At 46.0% G+C, this 13,119-nt stretch overlaps 1 protein-coding gene across 1 annotated transcript in view; it reads left to right on the forward strand.

The window, feature by feature from the left end:
• Positions 1-13,119, forward strand: part of EXOC6B (exocyst complex component 6B) — a 167,854-nt gene that overhangs the window by 58,488 nt on the left and 96,247 nt on the right. Inside the window, exon 12 of the mRNA XM_066572846.1 lies at positions 3,982-4,055. Coding sequence (XP_066428943.1) covers positions 3,982-4,055 — 74 coding nt within the window. The remainder of the gene's footprint in view (positions 1-3,981; positions 4,056-13,119) is intronic.

The raw sequence follows: 13,119 nt of genomic DNA on the forward strand, positions 1-13,119 counted from the left end.
TATCTCCCTTCCTATTTTTGCCTTGCTTTCTTTTTCTTTCCTTCCTTTTTCTGTTCTCTCTTCCTTCCATTTTCTTTCCCTCCCCTTTTCTTCCTTCCTTCCTCCCCTTTTCCCTCCCCTTTTCTTCCTTCCTTCCTCCCCTTTTCCCTCCCCTTTTCTTCCTTCCTTCCTCCCCTTTTCCCTCCCCTTTTCTTCCTTCCTTCCTCCCCTTTTCCCTCCCCTTTTCTTCCTTCCTTCCTCCCTTTTCCCTCCCCTTTTCTTCCTTCCATTTTATTTCCTTCTATCCTTCCTCCTTTTTATTTCCTTCTATCCTTCCTCCTTTTTATTTCCTTCCTTTTCTTCCATTCTTTTTCTTTCTTATTTTCTTTCTTTCTCCCTCTTTTTCTTCTTTCCCTGCTTTTTCTTTCCTGCCTTTCCTCTTCCCTTTTCTTTCTATCTCCCTTCCTTTTTTGTCTTGCTTCCTTTTTCTTCCTTTTTTCCCCCTCCCTTCTTTCATTCCTTTTTCTTTCCTCCCTTCCTACCTTCCATTTTCTTTCCTGCCGTCCTTCCTCCTTTTTAATCCGTTCATTGTCTTCCATTTTCTTCCTCCTTCTTCCTTCCTCTTTCTTTCATTTCTTCTTTTCTTTCTTCCTTTCTCGCTTTTTCGTTCTTCCTTTCTCGCTTTTTCGTTCTTCCTTTCTCGCTTTTTCGTTCTTCCTTTCTCGCTTTTTCGTTCTTCCTTTCTCGCTTTTTCGTTCTTCCTTGCTCTTTTTCTTCTTTCCTTGCTCTTTTTCTTCTTTCCTTGCTCTTTTTCTTTCCTCCCTTCCTTCCTTTGTCTTTCCTCCTGTCCTTCCTTTTTCTTTCCTGCCGTCCTTCCTCCTTTTTCTTTCCTGCCGTCCTTCCTCCTTTTTCTTTCCTGCCGTCCTTCCTCCTTTTTCTTTCCTGCCGTCCTTCCTCCTTTTTCTTTCCTGCCGTCCTTCCTCCTTTTTCTTTCCTGCCGTCCTTCCTCCTTTTTCTTTCCTGCCGTCCTTCCTCCTTTTTCTTTCCTGCCGTCCTTCCTCCTTTTTCTTTCCTGCCGTCCTTCCTCCTTTTTCTTTCCTGCCGTCCTTCCTCCTTTTTCTTTTCCTGCCGTCCTTCCTCCTTTTTCTTTTCCTGCCGTCCTTCCTCCTTTTTTTCCTTTTTCTTTTCTCTTTTCCTTCCTCTTTTTCTTTTCCTTCCTACCATTTTCTTCCTTCTTCTTTCCATCCTCGCTTTTTTTTCCTTTCAGCCTCCCTTGTCCTTCCTTCCTCTCTATTCTTTCTTTCTTTACTCCCTTTTTCTTCTTTCCTTACTTCCTTTTTCTTTCCTGCTTTCCCTCTTGCCTTTTCGTTCTATCTTCCTTCCTTTTTCTGCCTTGCTTTCTTTTTCTTCTTTCCTCCCTCCCTCACTTTTTCTTTCCTGCCTTTCCTCTTCCCTTTTCTTGCTATCTTCCTTATTTTTTCTGCATTGCTTCTTTTTCTTCTTTCCCTCCTTTTTCTCTGTCTGGCTTCCTTTTTTTTCCTTTTCTTCTTTTCTATTCCTTCCCCTTCCTTTTCTTTCTGTCTTCATTTGCCTCCCCTTTTCTTCCTTCTCCTTCCTTCTTTCCTTTACCTCCCACTTATTTCTCTTCCTTACCATCTTTGCTTCCTGCCTGCTGCTTATTTTCCTTTCCCTTCCTGCTTTTATTTTCCATCCTTCCTATCTTCCTTTTCTGTTTCTTCCTTTCATTCTCCTTTTCCATTCCTTCCTTCCTTCCTTTTCCATTCCTTCCTTCCTTTTCCTTTCCTTCCTTCCTTTTCTTCCTTCCTTTCTTCCCTTTTCCTCCTTCCTTCCTTTCCCTCCTTCCTTCCTTTTTCCTTTCTTCCTTCCTTATCCTTCTTTCCTTACTGCCTTCTCCTTTCATCGCTTCTGCTTTCGACCCTTCTCCTTTCTTCCCTTCCTTCCGTTCCTTCTTTTCTTCCTTCTCCTTTTCTATCCTTTATTTCCTTCCCCTTTTCTATCCTTTATTTCCTTCCCCTTTTCTATCTTCTATCTTTTTCTTCCTTTTCCTTTTCTATCCTTTTCTTTCTTTCTTCCTTCCTTTCCTATCCTTTTCTTCCTTCCTTTCCTATCCTTTTCTTCCTTCCTTTCCTTTTCTTCCTTCCTTTTCTTTTCCTATCCTTTTTCTTAGTTCCTTTTCTTTTCCTATCCTTTTTCTTAGTTCCTTTTCTTTTCCTATCCTTTTCTTAGTTCCTTTTCTTTTCCTATCCTTTTTCTTAGTTCCTTTTCTTTTCCTATCCTTTTCTTAGTTCCTTTTCTTTTCCTATCCTTTTCTTAGTTCCTTTTCTTTTCCTATCCTTTTCTTAGTTCCTTTTCTTTTCCTATCCTTTTCTTAGTTCCTTTTCTTTTCCTATCCTTTTCTTAGTTCCTTTTCTCTTCCTATTTTCTTCCTTCCTTTCCTATCCTTTTCTTCCTTTTCTATCCTTTTTCTTCCTTCTCCTCTTCTATTCTTTTCTTTCTTTCTTCCTTCCTTTTCTATCCTGTTCTTCTTCCTTCCTATCCTATCCTTTTTCTTCTTCCTTTCCTTTCCTATCCTTTTCTTTTCCTATCCTTTTCTTAGTTTCTTTTCTTTTCCTATCCTTTTCTTCCTTCCTTCCTTCCTTCCTTTTCTATTCCTATCCTTTTCTTCCTTCCTTCCTTTTCTTTTTCCTTCCTATCCTATCCTTTTCTTCTTCCTTCCTTTCCTATCCTTTTCTTCCTTCCTTTCCTTTCCTATCCTTTTCTTTTCCTATCCTTTTCTTAGTTCCTTTTCTTTTCCTATCCTTTTCTTCCTTCCTTCCTATCCTTTTCTTTTCCTATCCTTTTCTTCCTTCCTTCCTTTTCTTTTCCTATCCTTTTCTTCCTTCCTTCCTTTTCTTTTCCTATCCTTTTCTTCCTTCCTTTTCTTTTCCTATCCTTATAGCTTCCCCTTCCTTCCGTCTTTCTTCCTGCCTTTTCCTTCCTGATAACGTCTTGGTTTTCGCAACTGCAACCTTTGAACTATTCCATAACATGTAGTCTTATAGCATGAGTTAGCAGTACTGTATGTGTTCTACGTTGGAGGCCAGCCAGCATAAAGGGGATGATTGTTCTGCACTCAGGAGGCTATAGCTCACACCTTCCATCCATTATTCAGGCTCATCACCTTCACAGGAACCAATTGAGCTAACAGAGCGGGACGGAAGCTGTGGAATGTCCTACCATGTCAGACCCATTTTAATTGTCATCTCCTAATACCCTCAATACCGGCCGAGTGCATGTCTTGTGCCGTCGCCATCGCTATCTGAGCCTACGATGAGAATCCAGTCCATCGCTAGGTCTCATGGAGCTCACCGCACTGTACAACTTGGGATCATATTCCAGCAGAGACACCATGTAATCATCTTAGAAAGATTCCCAGTGGCTGTGTAGTACAGCCGCCGGATGTCATGCACCATAAGAGATAATGGAAATATACGAAGGGAGAGGCCCAATTGTCGATGCGTCAGGCGGTTATTTATTATTGATAAATACTGGAGGGACGAGGTGACAAGCGTGAAATCGGAAAATTCCTGCTGCAATATACAAAGCTTCGCCAACTGAAAGCATTGTGAAAAGCTCCTCCGCCCCGGACAATGCCACCCCCACCTCAGACCATTGCCGACACTTTTTTTTTTCCCCCCACTTTTTCGTTGACTTGTTTGTCCATTGACCAAACAAATAGCACGGAGCTCGGAGTGGCCCATGGGAATAGATTTCAGGTTGAGTTAGTACAGTTTCCTCGCTGTCAGGACGGTGGAATTAATGGTGTTTTGATGACACAAATTTTGAAGAGCAGACAAAGAGCGTGAAGGCCCAGAGACATGGCTGCATAGAAGCTCGTTCCTCCTCTCCCCCGGCCTCCCTTGTCCTCGCTGTCATCCGTCTGCCAATCTTCCTGTCCATGCTTATTTAAAGACGCCTTTCATGGTTTATTCTTTCCCACAGGGTTTGCCAGATCGGGACCGGTGCCTGGGTTCCAAGGGGACACACTGCAGTTGGCCTTCATCGACTTAAGACAAGTAAGCCTTTGTTGTTTTGTGTTTTATTTCTCTTTTAAGATGTGTGACTGAAGGCCCATGAGGTCTTAAGGAGCGAGAGAAGGAATGGGGAGGGGGGCTCCAAGGAAAGGGGAGGATTGCAAGAAATGAGACTCTTTAAGGATTAAACGCCTGCGTCTTTTCTTGCCTTTTCTTAAGACTGTCAGGTCCGTTCCTCGGGACGCGCGGTGATGGACGCGAGGGATATTGACGCTGCGGTGAACCCATGTCTGACCTCTGCCTTGTGCAACATGTATATGACTTTTAGCAGGGCACTGGATAACTTAGCAAGCTTGTAAGGCGAAACAAGGGAGCAAGGAGAAGCCCTGCCAAAATTACTACAGAGAATTAGACAAGACGTGCAAAGTCTTCTCCGGAGGGGGTGGAAGGAGGAGAGCTATGGATGCAAAGTCAGAGCCCATATAGAGGGTGTCAGTGAAATGAGCCTCCAGTCCGTTCAGTGCTGCTTCAGGAACGTCATTGCTTTCAGGTAGTTGCTAAGTGTTGGCCATGATGTACCTTCCACCAGCACAGGTTGGAGGCACGAGTAGCGGTGTATACCGGTATATACCTTGTGCTGATGGTGCACTTCTTGCTCTTCTTTCTTTCTGGCATTCTTTTCATTGAGCAAATGATGATTACTTGTATCAGTACAAGTTGTGATAAAACATGTTATATGTCCGGGTGAACGGCACTGCAAATGTGTCTGAATTACCCCAAAGTATTAAAATGCCTGTATCGCCTCCTGCTGTGACTCTTCTTGCCGGTCACCGGTGACTTTTCTGACAAGTTGTATCACAATAGGCAGTTTATGCCAACAGACTGGATAGATGTAGAGCAGGGCAGGCCTCGATATTGACTAGCGGCTGCTCAGGAGCCTCAGGATACCTTTACACCATGCAGGTACTTGGACTGCAGGAAAATGCTGTTGTATGAAGAGGAGCAAAAAAAGGCCCATCTATCGCACTGTGGTCACCACGGGGCAAGTAGAGACCGATATTCACCATTGTAGTCCTAGCGGGAAAGGAAAGCCTTTTGTTCAGTTTGTAAGCTCAGATCCTGAGGACCATAGATGTGCAGCACCACTTCTGAGGGGGACCCCGTATAGTCTAGGCTTGTTGTACCCCTATGGCGGCTCGGCCTGTGTTCTTCATCCCTGTATATGGAGACCCGTCTAGGTCTGTTCTCTCTGCTGAGTCTAATTCTGTCAGTTTTCAGGACTACCTTCCTTGTTACAATAGTTTGGTTCTCCTTCTGCGTGTGGCAGCGTGGCAGCTCTGATACTCAGACATATCGGGACCACATTTTCCAGATAATCAGAATTGTAGTAATTCAGAAAACAGGTTTATAACTTCATCATAGAGATGGATTTCAGTAGTGCAGCCCTTATTTGTTTCATCTAATTTAAAGGGGTCCTCGGGCTTAGAAAACCCATTTACAGATACCCTAATAGAGAATTCTGAATTAAAGGGGTGTTACCATCTCCTCAAGTGATGGCATATTGCATTTTAGTTTCAACAGATTTTATTAAAGACTAGCTGACCCGTCGCGCGTTGCTGCGAAGACAGACAGACATACATACATTCGTTTTTATATATCTAGATAACAACCAATCACAGCGCAGCTTTCATGTTACCTCAGCAGTATAAGAAATAGCAACCTATCAGAGCACAGCTTTCATGTTACCTCAGCGGTATAATATATAACAACCAATCACAGCACAGCTTTCCCTTTTACCTCAGTATAATATATAACAACCAATCACAGCACAGCTTTCATGTTACCTCAGCAGTATAATATATAACAACCAATCACAGCACAGCTTTCATGTTACCTCAGTATAATATATAACAACCAATCACAGCGGAGCTTTCATGTTACCTCAGTGGTATAAAATATAACAACCAATCACAGCGCAGCTTTCATGTTACCTGAGCAGTAAGAGAAATAACAACCAATCACAGCGCAACTTTTATTCTGCCTCAGCAATATAAAAAATAGCAACCAATCACAGCGCAGCTTTCATGTTACCTCTGCGGTATTATATATAGCAACCAATCACAGCGCAGCCTTCATGTTACCTCAGTGGTATAATATATAACAACCAATCACAGCACAGCTTTCATGTTACCTCAGTATAATATATAACAACCAATCGCAGCACAGCTTTCATGCAACCTCAGCAGTATAAGAAGTAGCCACCAATCACAGCACAGCTTTCATGTTACCTCAGCAGTATAAGAAATAGCAAGAAGACATAATCAATGCCCGTGCCAAATTTCAAGTTTCTATGTGAGAAAATTACATTCTGTACGTAAAATTTGAACGCTAATTCTTTTGCAATTAGAATTGAATAATAGAGTTGGGACCCATTAGCTTTTCCTATTTATGACATAATCAATGCTCCTGCCAAATTTCATGTTTCTACAACATCGGGAAGTGAGAGAATTAGTGGCAATGATGGAAATTGAACGATCTACGTGGGGGGGGTAACTGTCGACGACGCTCGCACGTGCGCCATTTATCATAGCATAAATGTACTATGCCTATAATCTTCCCAGGAGTGTACTTAACAACTTCCCAAAGTTTCATGGCGATCGGATGAATGGTGTAGTAGCGCATAAAGGACAAACAGACAGACACACAGGCAGGCACACACATACATTCAATTTTATATATATAGATCAGAAAGTTAATACAGTGGTCATTCATGCTTTCTAATTTCCCCACGCAGGGGGCGATAGGACTAATAAAAGGAATGACAAAGGTCTATTTTCACACATTTTTGTACATTTTCACACATTTTTGTACATTTTCACACATTTTTGTACATTTTCACACATTTTCGTACATTTCTTACACGACTTTTCATTTAACAGACTGAATTCTATTGTATCGCCTGTTTCTGACATTCCCAGTGAATTCTGGGTATTCAGGCGTCTTCAATTATAAACTTATATAGAGAACATAAAAACATGGAAAGGTAGGTCTTCACTTTTTATTTTCCATTCATTACCGACTTTGGGTAATTCTTTTGCTCAGCTCTTCTAGGATTTGTGTGGTTATCGGGGGGGGTTTAGGTTGTGAGCGAGTTACTGTATGCCTGCGGCCTGGGATGTCCATCATTTCGCTCCAAGGTCTCCATAACTCACTGTATTTTGTTAGTGTCAGTTTGTATCGCATGTAGTCTTATAGGGCAATCTGGGAGATGCGGCTTTGGTCTTCATTATATGAGAGGGTTGGCTGTTCCCACCTCGCTGCTATATGGATTCTAGTTGCCCTGCATATGTGCTGGATCAGTTTATGTGCTTGGTGTTTTATTCCTGGCGGACGGTCTCCTAGTAGGAATAGTGTTGGGCATTTTGGGAGTGGTCCAATAAATAGCCTTTGTAATAGTCTGTGTATCTGAGACCATAGTCTGGCTACCACCGGGCAACTCCACCATATGTGGGCTTGGGGTCCGGCATATTGCATTTTAAGGTCAGGACACCCCTTTGATGGATGACAATCTTGACAGTGGGACTTTGATCTATTAGCCAAAGTGGCTGCAAAGAGACTCAGTGTGTCCATGCATTACCGACACCTCATTCATTTCAAAAGATAATATGTAATGCTTCTTTTTTTCTGCGGGGGTGCTGTGGGCAAATTGAACACCTACAGACATTACCTTCACACTTCACGTGTTCTAGTTACAGCAAACTTTTTTCAATGAGTTTTGCTGTGTTGGTTCAATGAAGAGTTTGCTGCAACCTTGCCTTTATTGCATTGTGTCAAGGTCTCATTTGCCACATCCATACTGCCAGGTCTCCCCCCAGATTACCGCTGATCGCAGAGTTTTCACCAATTATGAACTTATTGTGAATAAAAAAGGAAGCGTCCAACGTTGACATTCCCTTTTAGTGACTGAGGCAATGCATATTAGTAATTTCTTCATCAGGTCTTCCCTGCAGATGGTGGCACATATTGATATCCGCACGATGCCTGCCGCTGCCCTGTGCCGGTCTGATGATATGGAGATATTAGGCCATTTATTGATGTCCCCACCATTATAACGATCCTGAGACGGGGCCTGCCTGCATCTGACCAGATGTCTGCTCCACGTTCGGAGCCCAGGCCCAGAAAATATTAACTTCCACATCAAACCCATGTGCCTCAATGAGTTGTGAAGATGAAAGGCGGGCATCGACATGGCAGAATCCACAGCTCGTCCCTGTGAAGCTCCCCTTGTATTGATATGCCAGGGGCCGAGGAGGAGGAGAAGGTGTTGAATTGTGCACTGTCATCGCTTTTGCTGAGAAGATGGATGGGGTCGGATGGAAAGAGTGAATGAAGTTGGGAGTCATTGACGGATGTTCCTGTCCTATTAAGCCCATCTTTCTATGTGTCTCCCAGTAAACAACAACAAGAAGCCGAGCTGGCACTTTGTCTGTGCTGCCACGATGATGCAGTACCTCTTGTATTCATGGCTCGTCCCGATGCTCCAGGGGTATAACGTGCAATGACATTATCCTCTCTCTATCGATGATCCTGTCTGGAGGAGCTTTCATCTGGTAATAGATGAGCCTGAGAAGAGTGATGGCAACGCCATCCGTCATCCGGTGACATGGCCGGGCCGCGCTTCATTAACACGCCGTTGGGAACCTCTCTTCGCCATATGTAACCTAGGTTTTTTCTTTATCTGGTCGGCTTTCTTGTTTTTTGTTTTGTACCTTTTTATAATCTTTTCAGTTGGGCGCCTCAAATCTTCCATTTTGGTATAAGAATGGCGCTGTTTATCCGCTCTAGCGGTCACCCAGCAACATTTTTTTCCCCCAATTTCCCCCGATTTAGTCGGCTTTCTGGTGATATTTATGTCCGAGGTTTCCTGTGGCGGCACAAAGACGATGAGTTCATTTGTCATTTCTGAAGACGTTATTACTGCTGGGAATCCACCAACCTTTTTTAGGTGTCTAAAGATGACGTCCGGCCCAATGCGGCCGCGGTGCCAAGTCACCGCCATTGACCGGGAGCCATTTGTGGGCTATATGGAAGACTTTCTTCTGTTTTTTATGCTTTGGCGCCAGTTGTCTGGTAATTACCTCCAGTAGTATTAATGGATTTAATTCTAATTCCATTAGGCTGTAAGAATTTTGCCTATTCATCTGTTTTCAGTAAAGCTAACATGGCCTCCCTCTGAGCTCCTACACCAGTTGACACCCAACTTTCCCAGATGCCTGAATGGCAAGCCTACAAATGTATCCAGCAGCAAAGAAGGTTTTGCACTACCTAACAATCTTCTGATTGACTCCCACTTACAAGGGAATCCATTTGGGTGGTAAGGCTAGCTTCAAATGTGAGGGGTGAGCTTTAAGTCCTTCTGTTCATAGTACAAAGGATCAGCACAATATTCACAATATAACAGGAGGTGTCCACCTTATAAAATGTACCCACCAGTATCATAACACAGCTGATGTCAATCTTGGATGGGCTACCCATAGTCAGATGTCCAGCTTATAACCCAATCGGTATTTCGTCTTGTACCAGCACAGCTGATGCCGGTATTGGGCAGGCCACCCAGTGTCAGGTGTCACATTTATAACCCAACTAGTATTGTACCAACACGGCTGATGCCAGTCCTAAGCAGACCACCCACTTTCAGGTGTCCTGTTACTCTCATGAAGTTGTATGGCAGTGAGATCAGTACCACTGGGGGGTATTCTGTAGGGCTCTGGCAGCTCCTCCGGTCCTGATGCTGGGGGGTATTCTGTAGGGTCTGGTAGCTCCTCCTGTTCCTCCGGTCCTGATGCTGGAGGGTATTCTGTAGGGCTCTGGTAGCTCCTCCTGTCCCTCCAGTCCTGATGCTGGAGGGTATTCTGTAGGGTCTGGTAGCTCCTCCTGTTCCTCTGGTCCTGATGCTGGAGGGTATTCTGTAGGGCTCTGGTAGCTCCTCCTGTTCCTCTGGTCCTGATGTTGGGGGGTATTCTGTAGGGTCTGGCAGCTCCTCCTGTCCCTCCAGTCCTGATGCTGGAGGGTATTCTGTAGGCCTCTGGTAGCTCCTCCTGTTCCTTCGGTCCTAATGCTGGAGGGTATTCTGTAGGGTCTGGTAGCTCCTCCTGTTCCTCCGGTCCTGATGCTGGGGGGTATTCTGTAGATCTCTAGTAACTCCCCCTGTTCCTCCGGTCCTGATGCTGGGAGGTATTCTGTAGGGTCTGGCAGCTCCTCCTGTTCCTCCAGTCCTGATGCTGGGGCGTATTCTGTAGGGTCTGGTAGCTCCTCCTGTCCCTCCAGTCCTGATGCTGGAGGGTATTCTGTAGGGCTCTGGTAGCAACTCCTGTTCCTCCGGTCCTGATGCTGGAGGGTATTCTGTAGGGCTCTGGTAGCTCCTCCTGTTCCTCCGGTCCTGATGCTGGGGGGTATTCTGTAGGGTCTGGTAGCTCCTCCTGTCCCTCCGGTCCTGATGCTGGGGGGTATTCTGTAGGGTCTGGTAGCTCCTCCTGTCCCTCCGGTTCTTATACTTGAGGGTCTCACAACACATAAACTGTTACGTTTCAGAATGTATTAAGTGTATGTACTTATCTGATTGGACTGTTGGCCCTTATATAGAAGACTAAAACCTATGCTTTGTAGTGCCGGTATCAAGGATTAACAGATAGGAGTCAATGGGATGAAGAGCAATACTAAATTATGGTAACAGAATGACCTAATTAGTCAACATCAATGGAGTATAATGAGCTAACACGACCCTGGTTACAGCTATTTCCTTGTCTAGACGCACCTTAAGACCTCCGGGACTGTTATGTAGATATCAATAATAAGCCTCCTGATCCGTAATCGTTGTAAGGGCTCCGGCACGCTTGGGTTCTTTTCAATGCTGCGGTCTTTTTTAAGGTGATTGTCACTGGAGTTTCTGATGTTAAACCATCTCCGCTCCGCGATTTTTGTGCGATGCATTTTTAACATTAGAAAGTCCCATTGACAATCGCGTTAAAAAAACCGCAGCATTGAAAAAACCGCAAGTGTGGGAGCCCTTATAGTAACATTTGTGTGATAACGCCCGCTCTGTATAACAACTGGCAATGTCTTCAATTAGACAGAATTCTCTCGAGTTCCCATGAGATGCGTCTTGATATGACATGGAGCGCTTTCGTGTTACTCATAGATATTGCTAGCAATCGTCTCCTCACGGGCTTCCATATCTACCAATTTCGCATCTGACAACGGGGTCATCAGATCTGTACCGGTGTGGTCCGATAACAAGGGTATTCTGTGTGGCTCTGGTAGCTCCTCTTGTTTCTCCGGTCCTGATGCTGGAGGGTATTCTGTAGGGCTCTGGTAGCTCCTCCTGTTCCTGCGGTCCTGATGCTGGAGGGTATTCTGTAGGGTCTGGCAGCTCCTCTTGTTTCTCCGGTCCTGATGCTGGAGGGTATTCTGTAGGGTCTGGTAACTCCTCCTGTTCCTCCGGTCCTGATGCTGGAGGGTATTCTGTAGGGTCTGGTAACTCCTCCTGTTCCTCCGGTCCTGATGCTATAGGATATTCTGTAGGGTCTGGTAGCTCCTCCTGTTCCTCCGGTCCTGATGCTGGAGGGTATTCTGTAGGGCTCTGGCAGCTCCTCCTGTTCCTCCAATCCTGATGCTGGAGGGTATTCTGTAGGGTCTGGTAGCTCCTCCTGTTCCTCCGGTCCTGATGCTGGAGGGTATTCTGTAGGGTCTGGTAGCTCCTCCTGTCCCTCTGGTCCTGATGCTGGGGGGGTATTCCGTAGGGTCTGGCAGCTCCTCCTGTTCCTCCGGTCCTGATGCTGGGGGGTATTCTGTGGGGCTCTGGTAGCTCCTCCTGTTCCTCCGGTCCTGAGGCTGGAGGGTATTCTGTAGGGCTCTGGTAGATCCTCTTGTTCCTCCGGTCCTGATGCTGGAGAGTATTCTGTAGGGCTCTGGTAGCTCCTCCTGTTCCTCCGGTCCTGATGCTGGAGGGTATTCTGTAGGGTCTGGCAGCTCCTCCTGTTCCTCTGGTCCTGATGCTGGAGGGTATTCTGTAGGGTCTGGTAGCTCCTCCTGTCCCTCTGGTCCTGATGCTGGGGGGGTATTCCGTAGGGTCTGGCAGCTCCTCCTGTTCCTCCGGTCCTGATGCTGGAGGGTATTCTGTAGGGCTCTGGTAGCTCCTCCTGTTCCTCCGGTCCTGAGGCTGGAGGGTATTCTGTAGGGCTCTGGTAGATCCTCTTGTTCCTCCGGTCCTGATGCTGGGGGGTATTCTGTAGGGTCTGGTAGCTCCTCCTGTTCCTCCGGTCCTGATGCTGGGGGGTATTCTGTGGGGTCTGGCAGCTCCTCCTGTTCCTCTGGTCCTGATGCTGGAGGGTATTCTGTAGGGCTCTGGTAGCTCCTCCTGTTCCTCCAGTCCTGATGCTGGAGGGTATTTTGTAGGGTCTGGCAGCTCCTTCTGGTCCTCCGGTCCTGATGCTGGAGGGTATTCTGTAGGGCTCTGGCAGCTCCTCCTGTTCCTCTGGTCCTGATGCTGGAGGGTATTCTGTAGGGCTCTGGTAGCTCCTCCTGTTCCTCCGGTCCTGATGCTGGAGGGTATTCTGTAGGGCTCTGGTAGCTCCTCCTGTTCCTCCGGTCCTGATGCTGGAGGGTATTCTGTGAGGCTCTGGTAGCTCCTCCTGTTGCTCCGGTCCTGATGCTGGAGGGTATTCTGTAGGGCTCTGGTAGCTCCTCCTGTTCCTCCGGTCCTGATGCTGGAGGGTATTCTGTAGGGTCTGGTAGCTCCTCTTGTTCCTCCGGTCCTGATGCTGGAGGGTATTCTGTAGGGCTCTGGTAGCTCCTCCTGTTCCTCCAGTCCTGATGCTGTACGGTATTCTGTGTGGCTCTGGTAGCTCCTCCTGTTCCTCTGGTCCTGATGCTGGAGGGTATTCTGTAGGGCTCTGGTAGCTCTTCCTGTTCCTCCGGTCCTGATGCTGGAGGGTATTCTGTAGGGCTCTGGTAGCTACTCCTGTTCCTGCGGTCCTGATGCTGGAGGGTATTCTGTAGGGCTCTGGTAACTCCTCCTGTTCCTTCGGTCCTGATGCTGGAGGGTTTT

This window comes from Eleutherodactylus coqui, chromosome 7 (assembly GCF_035609145.1).
Source record: "Eleutherodactylus coqui strain aEleCoq1 chromosome 7, aEleCoq1.hap1, whole genome shotgun sequence".
NCBI lineage: Eukaryota > Metazoa > Chordata > Amphibia > Anura > Eleutherodactylidae > Eleutherodactylus > Eleutherodactylus coqui.